At 65.1% G+C, this 16,225-nt stretch overlaps 2 protein-coding genes across 4 annotated transcripts; both read left to right on the forward strand.

Moving 5' to 3' along the window:
- The first annotated feature begins 1,469 nt into the window (after positions 1-1,469).
- Positions 1,470-12,628, forward strand: SEMA6B (semaphorin 6B). Its single transcript, XM_055804112.1, is given in 21 exon segments — positions 1,470-1,900; positions 5,412-5,560; positions 5,833-5,962; positions 6,270-6,330; positions 6,423-6,485; positions 6,887-6,988; positions 7,127-7,217; positions 7,301-7,420; positions 7,526-7,614; positions 7,721-7,938; positions 8,064-8,195; positions 8,879-9,028; positions 9,844-10,038; positions 10,680-10,740; positions 10,742-10,821; positions 11,085-11,162; positions 11,370-11,428; positions 11,529-11,665; positions 11,667-12,398; positions 12,400-12,443; positions 12,445-12,628. Coding segments are annotated over 21 exon segments (2,862 nt in total). The 5' UTR covers positions 1,470-1,805; the 3' UTR covers positions 12,521-12,628.
- Positions 12,629-14,170: 1,542 nt separating this feature from the next.
- Positions 14,171-15,841, forward strand: LRG1 (leucine rich alpha-2-glycoprotein 1). 3 transcript variants are annotated; one of them, XM_055804124.1, is made up of 2 exons: positions 14,171-14,282; positions 14,443-15,841. In XM_055804124.1, exon 2 carries the CDS (start codon positions 14,452-14,454, stop codon positions 15,460-15,462), a length of 1,011 nt encoding a protein of 336 aa, XP_055660099.1. In that variant the 5' UTR covers positions 14,171-14,282; positions 14,443-14,451; the 3' UTR covers positions 15,463-15,841. The 3 variants fall into 3 exon arrangements, with proteins under 3 accessions (XP_055660099.1, XP_027648689.2, XP_055660100.1); XM_027792888.2 differs by having other exon boundaries at positions 14,193-14,282; positions 14,360-15,841; XM_055804125.1 differs by having other exon boundaries at positions 14,207-14,282; positions 14,448-15,841.
- The last annotated feature ends 384 nt before the right edge of the window (positions 15,842-16,225 follow it).

A 16,225-nucleotide genomic window follows, 5' to 3' on the forward strand; every position in this document is an offset into this window, starting at 1 on the left:
GGTGCAGAGCCCCTGGGGAGACCAGGGAGGATGAGGGGTGAGTGCCTCTGGGGACAAGGGGGACAAGGGGGATGGCTGTCTTGGAGGGACAGGAGGGACATGGGGGGATGTGCCCCTTTGGGGACAAGGGGGGATGAGCACTTTGGGGGACAAGGTAATGAGTGCCCCTGGGGACAAGGGGGGTGACAGTCCTTGGGGGGGACATGAGGACATGTGTGTCTGCAGGGACAAGTGCCCTGGGGGAACCAGCAGGACAGGAGGGTCCATGTGCCCTGGGGGGAGAAGGGCTGTGAACTGGGGGGGACAGCACCCCACCTGCCACCCCCCTGTCCCCTCCATGGGGTTTATTTTGGCGTGAAGCGTGATGCCTCCTCGGTAGGAAACCGTGCTTAATATGCAGATTAGTATGTATTTAATACGCAAATTACCGTGCAGCTCTGGCCAGCCACCAGCACTGCCCTGGCACGGTGGAAGGGACATGCCAGGGGCACCCAGCACCCATGGGTGTCACCCGGCGGGTACTGAAGGTGCTGACAGCACCCAGCAGCTCATGTCACCCTGGGCACCCACGGTAGGTGACAGGTGCGAGGACAAAGCCACCCAAAGTGACGGGGGGGGGGGGGGGGGGTGTTGGGGGTGTCTTTACCGTCCCAGAGCCCATGTCAAGGGATAAGACCCCCTTGGTGTCTGGGGGTCCAGGATGTGCCGGGGTACCGGGCTGTCCCGGGGGGACTCAGGCGCCTGGGTCCCCACCCAGGGGGGTCGTGGATGATGGGGAGGGGACAAGGGACAGGGACGGGGGCTATAAACGGCAGCTGTAAGCAGAGCTGGTAACCGGAGCAGGAGGCCCGGGGGGACATTTGAGCCGCCGGCGGGGCCACAGAAGCGTCAAGGTAAATGGTGGGTGCTGTGTGTGTCCTCCTCGCCACGCCGGTGCCCCCCCCCCCCAGTCCCTGTCACCCGCAGGGGGACCTCACCGATGCTGGGTCCGCCCCATCTTCATGGCCCCCCCCCCAGCTCTGGGGGTGCTAACTGCCTGCAGCCCCCCCCGGACCCCCCTCGGGAGGTGCTGCTTGGCAGAGGCGGGGGGGGACACATGGCAGGGGCCAGGGCCAGCCCGCGGTGCCAGGTGGCCGGGGTGACATTTGCTCCGTCCCCGCCGTGGGGACAGCTGCTTCCTGGCTCTGCCATCTGAACCGGCCCGGAACGGAAACCGGGGGGGGGGGGCTGAGCCCCCCAGCCCCAGCGGCAGCAGCAGCAGCAGCTGGGTTGGGGGGGGGTCCCCACGATTATTTCGGGGAGGGGATCTGCTGCTGGTGACCCCCAAACCCCCTCTGTGGCAGTGGGGGGTGACCTCCTGTGTCACTCTGCCGAGCAAGGGATGCTCTGGGGACCAGCTGCTACGTTTCAGGGGGCTAGGGGGGCATTTTCCTTAACACTGCTTATAAGGACCTCATTAGCATATCTAATTGCTGATTGCTTATTGGCGCTGGGTACATTCTAAAGGAAATTACCCCAGATACTATATAAAATCTGGCATTAGCCCTGTGAAAAGGGAAAGGATTTAGATACCGAGATTATGCGCGGGCGGGGGGGGAGTGTCAATAACGCACCCCTTGTCAGATGGCTGCTAACGAACCCTGGTTAATTAGGGGCTGGTGTCGGCTCGTGCTGGGCCGCTGCTGCCATTATCCCCCCGAAGTTGTATTTTAAGGGATTTCAGGGCTGGTGTCCCCCCCTTTTTCCCAGCGTTCCCCCCTTTTCCCGGTGTGTGTCCCCCCCGCGCCTTTCCCGGTGCCTTTCTGATGGGTTTATGTCCTGAGGCTGAGCCAGCTGGATGGAATCCGGGATCCCAGGGAATGAGCCGAACCGGGATCAGCTGCGGGTGCGGCGATGGCCGGTGAGGATGGGGGGGTGACAACGGGGTGGGTGATGCTTTGGGAAGGGATGCCGTGGTGCCGCCTGGGGGGTCCCATGGGTGCCCCCCCCCCCCCCCCCCAGCTTCCCGGCTGTAGTGACAGGTGCTGGGGTGGGGGGGGGGTGGGGGGTGGCTCCGGTTACGGTGACATCAGCCCTACCTTCCCACCTGGCGCGGGTGGGGGGCGCGGGCCCCCCTCCCCTGGGGGTCCTCGGGGGGGGGGTCTGTGACAGCTGGGCTGCTTTCGGGACGCCGGAGCCCCTAGCGCCGTCGGGGCGTCCTGGGGTGGGGGGGACCCACCCCCAGCTATGGGACCCAGCCGTCTGGGACCCCCCCTCCGAGTGGTGGGGACAGTGGTGGCGGTGCCATAGGCAGTGGCCGGCGGAGCTCAGGTGGGCAGATCGGGGGTCTTGGGGGGGCAGAGCGGGGTACTGGGAGGGGGGGGGGCATGAGGTGTGCCCAGATGCCATGGGGAGGGGCTCCCATCCCTGGGAAAGGGGGACAGCATACCCCCCCGCAGCAGGCCGAGGGTTGGCGGGAGGTGGCTTGGGAGATTGCAGCAGCCCCCAAGGAATGGCAGCATGGAGGGGGGGAGAAACTGGAGGGCTTCCCCTCCTTCCTTCCCCCTCACCCTTGTGATGGGGGCTGGGGAGATGCTGCGGGGGTTGGGGGGGAGGACAGAGCAAGCAGCTTGTGCACACAACCCACCCCTTCCAAACCTTTGTGTGCAGAGCACGAGGGCTGAGTGCGCTTTCAGATGGGGAAACTGAGGCACGGAGCTGGGGGCTGCAGGAAGGACAGGGACAAGGGACATGCCCAAGGCTGTTCAGCTGTGCGGTGTCAGAACCATCCAGGCTGGAGACCCCGGTTCCCCCCGGAGTCCCCAGCACACCCCTGGCACAGCCGCCCTGTCCCCCCACGCTGCCTCAGTTTCCCCCCAGCCATATGCTGGGGACACCCACGGTGACTGTCCCCTCTCCCCTGGCACCGCTGTGAATGGGTCCCTGTTTGCCAAACCCCTCCCTGCCGCGCCCCCCTCCCTGGCAGCCCCCTCCCCAGCAGCCCCCTCCTCCCCGCTGCCTTCGGTGCCTTTTCTTTGCCCACACAATCGCAGGCATTTATGGTGCCGGAGGCTCTGGTTACCCTGCGCCCGCTCCTGTCACCATGCAGGCTGGAGGGGACAGTGACACCAGACCCCCAGCTTGGGGTTACAGGCACCCGAGGCAGTGACACGACCTCCCCCCACCCCAAATCCCACCCGGCATGGGTGGATTCTCATGTGTCTGATATACGCTGAGCCCTTTTCTTAGGCTGCTTTTTGGGGTCCCTCCGGTGCCTGGGGACCTGCAGGGATGCTTAAATGTGGTGGGTTTTGGATGCTGCTGGTGTCAGCCATGGGGGGACAGTTGTGACGTGGGGACATCGTTATCCAAGCACGATGGCTTCTTTGGGCAACAAGGCTGGGTGAGGAGCCCCTAAGGGGAGGCTGGGGGATGGGGGCGGGTGGCTCTGGGGGAGCCCCCTAGTTCAGCAGCAGTGGTAAAAGCCTCTGAGGCTTTAATTACAGCAATAAAATTGTTAATGGCTTTTATAAAATAGCTGAGGCATAAAAAAATATATTAAAAAATAGGAATTTCCAAGCTGGGGCCCATCCTGGCCGGGTTGTCACCCATGGCACACTGCCACCAGCCTGGCTGCACCGCAGGTGCCATGGGTGACAAACCGGCAGCTCCCTGTGCCAAACCCAGCTCGTTTCCCTCTTTTTGGGGAAAAAATCCCCTTTATCCCACTCCTTGGCATGAAGTCACCGGCACCACCGAACCTCTGGGTTGCTTTTGGTGTTTGCTGCGGTAGTGCCACGGTTGCGCTGCCGGCTCAGCCGCATTGGGCTTTGAGGCACTGTTTGCTCTTGCAGGCACTCGTTAGTTATTTTTAATAGAAATATATAAAAAAATTAATAAGGGGCGATGCCATTTGCTCCTTGGGCAGGTGGGGAAACTGAGGCACAGACCTGTTCCACGGCTGGTTATCCCAGCCCTGCCTGGCTGTGGCCGTGCCCAGGAGGCCACCAGGGAGGTGAGTCCATCTGTGCCTGGCTCACTGCCCCAGAGGGGCTGTGACACAATGGGGACAGGGTCAGTTGTCCCTGGGGGACTGTGACACTGTGGGGGTGGTGTTGGATGTCCCCATAGGGCTGTGACCATGTGGGGATGGGGTCAGTTGTCCCCAGGGGCTATGACACCATGGGGGTAGGGTCAGTTGTCCCCAGGGGCCGTGACACCATGCGGATGGCATTGGGTGTCCCCAGGGGCTGTGACCATGTGGGGATCTTGTTGGATGTCCCTGGGGTCCATGACACCGTGGGGACAGAGCTGGGTGTCCTTGGGGATGTGACATCCTGAGGATGGGGTCTGTTGTCCCTGAGGGCTGGGTCACTGCAGGGACCAGGTCAGGTGTCCATGGGGTCTGTGACACCATGGGGATGGGGTCAGCTGTCCCCAGGAACTGTGATACCAGGGTCAATTCCCACTGGGGCAGGGGCTGTGGCACAGCAGGGTCGGGGTCAGATGCCCCAGAGGCTACGACACCACAGAGGAGACCAGGGTGGGAACAGTGCCAGGTCACACCACAGAGGGGACGGGGATGAGGATGAGTCTCCCCACTGGTGCTGCCCCACGTCCAGGCACCGTGACCCCCAGCCCACACAATGTCACTCGTCCTTGGTCCCCACAGGGGACATGGCGGCAGGAGGGCGACAGTTCGATCACACCCGCTCCATGCTCTCATGGAATTGATAATCAATTAAATCCTCGCCTGGCTGCTAATTAGCCAGCCTTCCCCCATCCCCACTGCCCCACGGGGAAGGGTGGCAGGACAGTGACAGTGGCCTGGTGCAGTGCAGGGATGGTGGTGGTGGCCTTGGGGCTGTCCGGCTGCGGGGGGTGCCATGGCACATGGTGCTTCAATGTGTCCGCAGGGATTTTCCAAGCCATCCCAACGGCATTTTGGATAGGGAAGAGTCTCACTGGCTTCCCCCATGTCCCTATGTCCCCACACCCCTGTGTCCCCATGTCCCCAGCCCTGCCATGCCAGCACACACTGGTTTAATTCCCCCATGGGTTGTTGGTGGTCAGCCTGCCAGCAAAGCCCCAGTTTGGGCCCAGTAGCCCCAGTGTGGAGGAGCGCAGGCGCTGGGAGTGGCTCGGCGGGGGCGCGGGGGCTGCTTTTCCCAGCATATTTGAAATTCTTCAGCCGAGGAAGGACTGGCTTCCCCATCACCAACCCCAGCCGCATCCTGTGCTGGCCCCTCATCGCTGGCACTGGCCCAGTGCCTGCCGGAGCCTTAATCCCCCACCCGCGCCCAAAGACCCCCCCAGGACCCCAGCACTGGTGATGGGTTTGGGGTGGGGGGGAGTCAGCGGCAGGGAATGGGGAGGGAACCCAGGCGACTGGGTGGGTGCTGCCCCCCTCCCACCTCTCCCCATGCCCACAGGTGCGGTGGGTGCCCACCCGTGCTGGGGGCCACCATGGGGCCACCACCTTTCGTCCCCCTCGTCCTGCTGCTCCTGCTCGTGGCGGAGAGGACGGCTCACGGCACCTTCCCCGAGGAGCCTGGCCCCATTGCCGTGGCCCCCGAGGACTGTGAGTGCCCACCTGGGGGGGCAGGGGGGGCAGGGTGCTGCATTGCTGCGCAAGGGGGGGACACAGCTCGACGCAGAGATGGGATGGGGTTTTGGGGTGCTTTGGGGTGAAGGCAGGAGGGGGTCACCCATGGGCAGGGGTTTTGGGCTGAAGGCAGGAGGGGGCATCTATGGCAGGGCTGGGTGAAGGAGGTTGCCCTGGCTGGCCCTGGGGCAACCAGTGTGGGTAGGGGTCCCCCAAGCAGTCTGTGACCCCCCCGGTGTCTCCCCCAGATCTGAAGCACTATGCCGTTTTTGTGGGCCATGGGACAAGCCACCTGGCCAGCTCCGAGGGTGGGGGGACCCAGCGCCTCAACATCCAGCGTATCCTCAAGGTCAACCGGACCCTCTTCATCGGGGACAGGTCTGAACCGCCCGCAGCCCCCAAAGTCCCCCCGCAAGGGGTGGGCACCCAACACCCACCTCCAACCCTCTTTGCTGGGGAGGGACCTCACTACCTGCCCTAGGCACCCCAAAATCTGCTGTGGGGCACTTGGGGGGGGGGGGCGGTGATGTTCACTGCTCACCCCAGCACCCCAAACCTTTTTGGGGGATGGTGGCGGATCCCACACACCCCCAACATACCTCACTGGGGGGCACATTCCTGGGGTGCCCCCAGCATCGCAGCTGGGAGCCCTGCAGGGTGGTAACACCCGTGTCCCCCTCCCCAGGGACAACGTCTACCGCGTCAGCCTGGAGACCGCTGGTGCTGGTGAGATGCGCTACCACCGGGTAAGTGCCGAGCCCCCCAGGTGCTGTGGGGTGCCAGGGGGTGCTGCCAGCTTCTTCCCGGCCCCATGCTGGGATTTCTGCCCCCCCTGCAGAAGCTGACCTGGCGCTCGAACCAGCACGACATCAGCATCTGCCGGATGAAGGGGAAACACGAGGTATGGGGTAGGGGGTCTGCATTCCGTGGGACCCCCCCAGGTGGCGGCCGAGCACCCTCTGCATCCACTGTCACAGGGACAAGGCCACCCTGTTTTCCCCCCAAAGTGTCACCCGCCACCTCCCCACTCCCTGCCAGTGGCTGTGGCTCTGTGATTTATTGGCCGCTTGGATAATTGGGTTTGTAATTAATTCTTTCGGGCCCGTGGATCGGAGCAGGCGCAGCCCAGCATCTGCCAGAAATCCAATTTCCATATAAATGCCATTTTGGGGGTGAAAACAGCCCCCCCCCCCCCCCCCAAGCCAGACCCTTGCAGCGATGGAGGCCTGAGTGGGAGCACCCAGGGGTGGGGTGGGGGGGGTCCAGGTGCCGAGGGATGACGGTCCCCTCTCCCCGGCACAGGCAGAGTGCCGTAACTTCATCAAGGTGCTGCTGGTGCGCAACGAGAGCCTGCTCTTCATCTGCGGCACCAATGCCTTCAACCCCGTCTGCGCCAACTACAGCGTGAGTGCCCCCCACCCTCACCAGGATGGGGACACTTGGGACCCCACGTATGTCCCCCACCGTGTCTGGGTGCCACCAAGGCAGCCCGGACCCTGCTGCTGCGTGGCATTGCTCCCAGCCCCGTCTTACCCCCTGTAGATGGACACACTGGAGCCCGTCGGGGACAACATCAGTGGCATGGCCCGGTGTCCCTACGACCCCAAGCACGCCAACGTGGCCCTTTTCACAGGTCAGTGCTGGCATCACCGGTGCCATGCCGGGTGCTCTGCGTGCTGCCCCCCCGCGCTTGGCTGATGCCCCTCTCCCGTGCAGGGGGGATGCTCTTCACCGCCACGGTGACAGATTTCCTGGCCATCGACGCCGTCATCTACCGCAGCCTAGGGGACAGCCCAACCCTCCGCACTGTCAAACATGACTCCAAATGGTTCAAAGGTGCCTCCTCCGGCGTGATGCCACCATGTGCCATGCCAAGACGTGGCACATGTCCCCTTTTCACACCACCCTAGGACATCCCTGACCCTGCCACTGTCCCTGCAGAGCCCTACTTCGTGCATGCCGTGGAATGGAGGAGCCACGTCTACTTCTTCTTCCGGGAGATCGCCATGGAGTTCAACTACCTGGAGAAGGTGGGAGACATCCCCATGGTGGCCCGAGACACCCAAAGTGGGGACAGGGACAAGGGGACGGTCATCAGGGTTGGGTACCAGGTGATGATGGGTGTCCACCCCACAGGTGGTGGTGTCCCGGGTGGCCCGGGTGTGCAAGAACGACATGGGGGGCTCGCAGCGGGTGCTGGAGAAGCAGTGGACCTCCTTCCTCAAGGCCCGGCTCAACTGCTCTGTGCCGGGCGACTCACATTTCTACTTCAACGTCATCCAAGCTGTGACAGACATCCTGGAGCTGGACGGCCGCCCTGTGGTCCTGGCTGTCTTCTCCACACCTGCTAACAGGTTGGACCCTCTTGTACCCTGCCAAGACCCCTGGGCCTGGGCTAGGATCCCCCGGTGTGCCCGAGTGCCCATGGGGGACATGGGGGGTGGGTTGAGGTGTTCACCCCGTGCCCGCATCCCCCCAGCATCCCCGGCTCGGCTGTCTGCGCCTTTGACATGACCCAAGTGGCCGCAGTCTTTGAGGGACGTTTCCGGGAGCAGAAATCGCCCGAGTCCATCTGGACACCCGTGCCAGAGGACATGGTGCCAAAGCCCCAGTGAGTGACACGCTGCAGGGACAGGGACAGCCAGGCTGGGACTGCCAGGAAGGGGCATGGGAATTGTGATGGGGACAGGGACAGCAAGGCTTGGATTGGCAGGAAGGGGCATGGGAATTGGGATGGGGACAGGGACAGCCAGGGCGGGTACCCACAGGGATTGATGGAAGTGGGTATAGGGTCAGGGATGGGGACAGGGACAGGGCTGGGGACAGGAATTATCAGGGCTGGTACCCACAGGGAGTGTGGTGGGGATGGGGGGGATGATGGGATGGGGATGATGATGGGGACAGGGATGGGGATGGGAACAGGGACAGCTAGCACTGGTACCTGCAGGGACAGTGATAGGAGGGTCATGGATGGGGACGGGGACAGGGATGGGGGCAGGAATGATCAGGATGGGTACCCACAGGGAGCGTGGTCGGGATGGGGGGGGTGATGGGGACAAGGGATGGTGATGGGGACAGGGATAGGGTTGGCAAGGGCTGGTACTGGCAGGGACGGTGGCAGGGGTGGAGTAGGAACAGGGATGGGGACAGGGACAGTCAGGGCTGACACCAGCAGGAAGGGTAGTGGGGATGGGGGTGGGGGGACAGGGACGGTTACAGCCAGGGCCAGTACCAGCTGGGCTGGGGACAGGGCCAGCGTGGCCGTGGGGATGCTGAGCCGTGCTGTGGCTGCAGGCCTGGGTGCTGCGCGTCCCCGGGGATGCGCTACAACTCCTCCAGCACCTTCCCCGACGAGATCCTCAACTTCGTCAAGACGCACCCGCTGATGGACGAGGCGGTGCCGTCCCTGGGCAATGCACCCTGGATCCTCCGCACCATGAGCCGGTGAGCACCCCAGGGCAGGATGTGGCCCAGGGAGGGGCGGTGGTGGCGGTGGGTGCTGGCCGGAGCCTCTTGCACTGCCCTTGCACATGCATGAGAGCGCTGGGAGACCTGATAAATCTCATACACTTTGCAGTCAAGATTGTCTCGTCCTAATTAAATCTGACTTAATTGCTGCTTGATGGGGAATTAATCAAGCGGCACTCTCAGGCCGCAGCCTCCTGCCAGCAGGGCAGCCAGAGCGCACATGGGGGACAGGGACACGGGGCTGGGGCTGGGGACGTGAGGCTGAGAGTGGGCATGTGGGGATGGGGACACAAGGCTGGGGACAGGGACGTGGGGCTGGGGATGCGAATCTGGGGCACAAGTCTGCAGACAGGCCTGTGGGCTGGGGACAGGGACACAAGGCTGGGATGGGGATATGAGGCTGGGGATGGGAATGGGGCCTGGGGACCAGCTGGGATCCTACCACGGGATCAGGCTGGCTCCTTAGTGGGGTCTGAGCTGGATCCCAGCTGGGATCGGGGTGGAATCCAGGCTGGCCTCAGGCAGGATGTGGGCAGGATCCTGAGTGGGATCTGGGATGAGTCGTGGGTGGGATCTGGGATGGGTCTGGCTGGGTCCTGGCCAGAATCTGGACTAGTTTCCCTTTGGGATCTGCCATGCTTCTTGGGGACTCCCTGCTCTGGGCCAGCCACAGCACAGCCTGTCCATCCCTGGGGAAGGTCCCAACCCCTCACCCCCGCCTCAGTTACCCCCTCCCGGGGGACACACAGGCTCCTATGGCCCCCAACACCTGCCCCATTCACGTCACACAGGTACCAGCTCCGCAAGATCGTGGTGGACAATGCAGCAGGGCCATGGGGCAACCACACCGTGGTCTTCCTGGGCTCCAGCACCGGCACCGTCCTCAAGTTCCTCATCCAGCCCAACGCCAGCACCAACCCCACGCCCATGCCCCCCGGCAGCCAGAGCATCTTCCTGGAGGAGTTTGAGACCTACCACCCTGGGAGGTGGGTGCTTGGGTGCTGGGAGGGAGGGGAGGGGAGGAGTGCGTGGGTGAGGGTGGTCAGATGGGTGGGTGGGTGGCTGGGTGCATGCATGTTTGGGTAGATGGTTGGGTGGGTGTTTGGGTAGATGGGTGGGTGAATGAATGGGTGGGTGGGTGTTGGATGGATGGAGGAGGATTGAGTGGTTGGATGGGTGGGTGGGTGGGTGATGGATGGATGGAGGAGGATTGAGTAGGTGGATGGGTGGGTGGGTGCATGGATGGATGGGCGGGCAGGTAAATGGGTGGGTGGGTGTTGGATGGGTGGTTGGATGAGTGATTGGGTGAGTGGTTGGAGAGCTGGATGGATGGGGGTGGTTGAATGGGTGGGGGCATGATGAGATAGGTGGATGGGTGAGATGTTTAGGGGGGAATTAACTGACAGTTGCAAGATGACAGGGAAGGATGGATGAGGTGGTTGGGGATAAGTGGGTGAGATGGATGGATGGATGGGTGGTTGGAGGGGATGGGTCAGAGGGATGCCAAGGGGGTGAGCGGGTGAATGGGTAAGATGCCCTCCTGTGAACCAGTCTACACTGGAACCAGCTCCATGGTGGCAGGCGTGGGGCAGGGCCAGGACCATGCTGAGCTCTGCCCTGTCCCCAGGTGTGGTCGGGACACGGAGGACGAGCGGCGGCTCCTGGGGCTGGAGCTGGACAAGGCGGCGGGGGTCGCTGCTGCTGGCCTTCCCGCCCTGCGTGGCCAGGGTGCCCGTGGCTCGCTGCCAGCAGCACTCAGGCTGCATGAAGTGAGTGCGCCCGCCTCAGCCACCCCCTGGGGTGGGCAGGGATCGCTGCGGGGGGCGTGCGAGGAGCAGGGGGGGGCTACCTCCATATCCCAGGAATTTGCCCTGCACCGGGATCTGGCTGGGAAGGGCTCAGCATGGCTGGGAACACAGCCGGGGAAACTGAGGCACGGCACAGTGTGGGGCCCGGGGCCCTTGTGGGGGCCAGGGTGCTGCCCCCCCCACCCCCGTGTCGGGGCTCATCCTGACTCTCTGCTCCCTGCCAGGAACTGCCTCGGGAGCCGGGACCCCTACTGTGGCTGGACACCTGAGGGCTCCTGCATCTTCCTGGAGCCCAGCCCCAGGTAATGCTGTCAGGCCCGGTGGGGGCGGGGGGGCACAGGGGGACACAGGAGGTGGGGACAGAAGGGTCTCAGGAGCTCCTGCAACCCCCTACTGCTGAGACCCAGCAAAATCATGGCTTGCTGAAGCGAGCTGAGAGCCCTCTGCCAGGTGATTTGGGACCAGCTGACACCACCCCCCCCCCCCCCCCCCAATTTGCACCCCCCTAGGGTGGCCTTTGAGCAGGACATCGCTGGTGGCAGCACATCCCACCTGGGCGAGTGCGACGGTGAGTAGTGGGCAGGGATGGGGATGGGGGCATGGCGGTGGCACTACCAGGTCCGTGCCACGGCTGTCCCCTGACACGTGTCCCCCCTGCCACCCCCCAGGGCTGGTGACAGAGAGCTTTGTGGATGAGCCAGATGGGCTGGTATCGGTGAACCTGTTGGTGATCTCCTCCGTAGCCGCCTTCGTCATCGGTGCCGTCATCTCTGGCTTCAGCGTCTGCTGGTTCATTGGCCACCGGGGACCGCAAGGAGCTGGCGCGCCGCAAGGACAAGGAGACCATCCTGGCGCACAGTGAGTCGGTGGTGAGCGTCAGCCGGCTGGGCGAGCGGCGGGCACGCGGCGGGCAACCCGGCGCCTTGCTGGCCCCGCTCATGCCCAACGGGTGGCCCAAGGAGTTGGGGAAGGTCACCCAACACGACCTGGACTCAGGGGTCCTGCCCACACCGGAGCAGACCCCGTTGCAGCAGAAACGCTGCCCCGGCACCCTCCAAAACTGCACCTGGGAGCAGAGTCACAACATCATCAACGCCGCGTTGCGGGACCCTGGTGGATCTGGCACAACCGGCACCGGTGCTGGGCGGCTGCACGCCGGCTCCGGCCGCCCGGCTCGCGGCATCCCCCTCTCCTGCCACACCATCCTGGTGGACCAGGAGCTGGAGGCCGAACTCAGCGACTCCTCGGGTGATGGGCATTGGGGTCTGGACCCCCAGGAGGGTCCCCGCACCCGGCAACACCCACCCACCGGTGCCCGCCGCCCACCCCGCAGCTCCTACGGTGACTTCACCAGCACACCGCACCCCAGCCCCGATCGCCGGCGGGTCGTTTCGGCACCCGGTGGGGAGGGGGGAGACTTTACTGAGGGGCCACCCTGGCACCCTGAGCAGCTGAACTTCAATGCCAACAATGGCACAGGCCGCCCCGGCGTCCACCTCAAGAGGAACCACACGTTCAACAGCGGCGAGGTGCCAGCGGGGGGGTTACGGGCGACATGGCACAGCACCACGGGCACCCGGTGCTGGGCCCCCCCCGGGCGCTGACGGACCTGCACCACCTCCTGCGCTATGGCGTGGAGCGGACTCCCTCGGGAAAATAGGGTCCCACCCTGCGTGTGTCCCCCGGTCCCAAGACACTGATGGGGTCCCCTGGCTCCCTGGGGACAGGGAAGGGTGGCCGGGGCAGCAGCTGTGGGCAGGGGGTGAGATGCTGCGTGGGTGGGTGGGGGGGACAGGCACCCCCTGGGTGCCCCTGGATGGGGTTTGGGGGTGTCCCCAGCCGGCAGGGGGCAGTGCCCCACGCTCTGGATTCTTGGTCCTGGGGAGGGGGGGTCCGTCCATCCCATCCTCTCCCCAGGCTGGACCCAGGGACCGCAGCACCCTGGGAGGGGGATCCCTGGGAGGCAGCAGGATGGACGCACGGACACGGGCACGGCCGAGGCAGAGCAGGGCTGTTCCCCCCAGCCCACAGCCCCTCCGCCCTGTCAGCAGCACCCAGGGGGGCTTGTGGGTGCTGCTGGCACCCTGGGGACACCTGGCCAGGGAGTGCCACCAGAGTGCGTTGGTTGTGGTGGTGGGACATGGTAAACGTTTGGGGTGCATGGGGTGGGGGGGGCCCGGGCCCCCAAATGTGTGTGTTATCTGGCGACGGGTCACACTCACACCCCTGCCCCCGGATGGGGGTCAACCCCTGCCCAGTGCCAGCTTGGGGGGGGAGGGGGGCTCATCCATCCCCCCCTACAGGCACCCCACCCCTCCTGGAAAGCACAGCAGGGGTGTGGGGGCACCACTGGGGCTGGGGGGGCTCCCCACCGAACCCACTCTCTGCTGGCAAAGGGTGCCCTTTCGGTGCCACCCCTGCCTGGCCCTGGGGTGGCAGGTCCCCAGGGGGGTGGCAGGTCCCCAGGGGGGGTGGCAGGCTGTAAATAGGGTGGGGGGGCGGCGGGTGCCCCCCCCCTCCCCGCGGCCATGCATGCGGCCGCCCGCGGTCTGTACCCCGCGGCCCCAATAAACGCCCGTTTACCAGAGGCGACTCCCCCACCACCGCCTCGGTGCCTTCTTACCCCCCCACCCTGGGACCCCCAGCCTTGGGGGGCAGCACAGACCGGGGCTGGGCACTGGGGTGCTGCTGGTGGGTGGGGGCCACAGGGCTAGGGGGCCTGGGGATTGCCGGTGTGCAAAGCCCCCCCTGCATGCACGCATCCCCCCCATGCCATGCACCCCCTGCCATGGGCACACATGCATCCCACTGCACACACCCGTGCACCCACCCGTGCTCACACGCTGCTGGGCACCCACCGTGCACCCACCCCCTGTGCTTACACCTCCCTCTGCACCCACCCACCCGTGTGCTGACCCCCCCCCCCAAGCTCCCTCCCCTAGCACCCACCCCCCAGCACCCACACCCACCGACTCGCAGCCCCTCTCCCATGCACTGAGTTCCTTGGTGCTCAGCCCGCAGCCCCCGCTGGCCACGGCTCACCATGACACGGGGCCACTCGTGGGGCTTTGCCGTGAGGCTGCGGGTGTGACACAGGGTCCCACCGCTCCCCGTGACGCGCCGTGCCTCAGTTTCCCCCAAGTGGGTGTGCAGCACCATGTGCTGCCCATGGTGTGGTGTGTGCTGGGGTCCCATAACGTCCCTGAGAGGGGTGAGGGTGGAAGTGGGGGTGTCAGTGCTGTCCCCCCCCAGGAGCCATGTGTGCCATGGGAACACGGGGACGCCCCGGATGCTGGCACCCTGTGAGCTGTGATTTCCCAACTGGCACGTGATGCCAAGCCACCAACCGCCCTGGGTGTGACAGACACCGGGAAGACGGACGGGACGGTCCCCAAGGAGGCCTCGCCGGCTCATTGGGAAAGGTGAGGGGAGGGCTGGGGAGCTCCACTGGGGTCAGGGCTGGGGGGACATGGGGGTCTGAGCACCTTCCTGCCTGCAGCCATGGCCTGCCCGCCCGGGGCGGAGAGCTGGTGGCAACAAGGCTTGCACAACCCTCGGCTGATGATGGCCGCCTGCCCGCAGCCCAGCACCATGATGCCACCGGGTCAGATCCTGCCACCGCTGCTGCTGCTGCTGCTGCTGCCGCTCAGCCCTGCTGCGCCATGCTCCCCCCAACCCAATGCCACCCGGTTCGTCTGCACGGAGCCCACCCTGAGCACCTTCCCCAGCAGGCTGCCCACCACCACCCTGGCCATCTCGGTGGAGTTCACAGCGCTGGCCACTCTCCCCCCCACCGCGCTGGCTGGGCTGCCCTGGCTGCAAGAGCTTCACCTCTCCTCCAACCGCCTCGCCACCCTCCCCGAAGCCCTCCTGCGGCCCGTGCCCACCCTGCGCATCCTCGACCTGACCAACAACCTCCTGGCCGACCTCCCCGCCAACATCTTCACCAGCGCTGGCCACCTCCAGCACTTGGTGCTGCGGGGGAACCGGCTGCAGGCGCTGCAGCCCAGCTGGTTCCAGCACCTTCCCCACCTGCGCTGGCTCGACCTGGCTGCCAATGCGTTGGCAGAGGTGCCGCCAGCGGTTTTCCAGCGGCTGCGTTCCCTGCGCAGCCTGGATCTGTCCAAGAACCGCCTGGCATCGCTGGCACCGGGCGCGCTGGCTGGGCTGCAGGCACTGGAGCAGCTTGACCTGGAGGGCAACCGGCTGGGCACGCTGCCGCCCGCCGCCTTCGCGCCCACTCCCGCCCTGCGCCTCCTCTTCCTCCAGGACAACGAGCTGCAGGAGCTGCCCACCGGCATCTTCCACCCCCTGCATCATCTCCACGTCCTTGACCTGGCGCGTAACCGGCTGCGGGCACTGGCGCTGCCGCCCCGGCCCCCCGGCCCCGCGTTGGACCTCGACATCTCGGGCAACCCCTGGGCTTGTGAGTGCCGGCTGCTGGCACTGCTGCGGCAGGTGGCCCCGCGGCTCACTGCCACCCGCGACACCCTCTGCGCCAGCCCCCCGCATCGCTGGGGACAGGAGGTGGCTGTCCTCAGCCAGACTGGGGACACCGGCTGTGAGCCCAAGGGGGACGAGCAGCACCTGCCAGACCCCTAGGCAGAGGGCTTGGTGCCACCCCACATGCCCAGGAGTGTCCCCTCCCTCCCTGCCACTCTGTCCCCAGCTGAGATGAGCTCTCCTGGGGAAACTGAGGCAGGGAGAGTCGAGTTGCAGCTGGCCCTGGCCCAGTGACCTGTCCCCATCCCACCATCCCCATCCCAGTGTCTCGTCCCCATCCTGCCATTCCATCCCAATGGCCTGTCTCCATCCCACCCCCACACCAGTGTCCCCATGCTGTGATGCCCACCCCAGTGGCCCCCATCCCCATCCCGCCTGGCTCAAGCTGTCCCGCATCCCCATCCCCATCCTGCCTGGCACATGTCCCTGTCCCCACCCCGCAAGAGCACATTAAACACTGTCACTTGGAGCCATCACACTTTCTCCTATGTTTTGTCCTGTGAAGTCCACCAGGTGCAGTGACAGGCACCATGTCCCCCAGCTGTGCCCATCCCATACCTTCTGTTCCCCTGCCCATGCCCCTTCCCATCCAAGCCAGCCTGCTCTGCTACAGGGCCGCCCCCTGCAACTGCCCACCACCCTCAGACATTGCTCACTGCTGGGTGACAGTGCTGGATGACACTGCTGTCCCCTGGCCTGAGCACCCACAGGGGCTGGGAGAGGCCTGGGACCCTGACTGCTGGGTGACACTGCTGAGTGACACTGCTGTCCCCTGGCCTGAGCACCCACAGGGGCTGGGGGAGGCCTGGGACCCTGTGGGGCTCTGCTTGGCACAGGGACACTTGGCTTAGGACCACTTGGT

This window comes from Falco peregrinus, chromosome 5, assembly GCF_023634155.1.
Source record: "Falco peregrinus isolate bFalPer1 chromosome 5, bFalPer1.pri, whole genome shotgun sequence".
Classification (NCBI taxonomy): domain Eukaryota; kingdom Metazoa; phylum Chordata; class Aves; order Falconiformes; family Falconidae; genus Falco; species Falco peregrinus.

Bases quoted from the DNA above. Each gene is read 5' to 3' on its own strand.
- LRG1 (XM_027792888.2), top strand. From the start codon at position 14,362: ATGGCCTGCCCGCCCGGGGCGGAGAGCTGGTGGCAACAAGGCTTGCAC.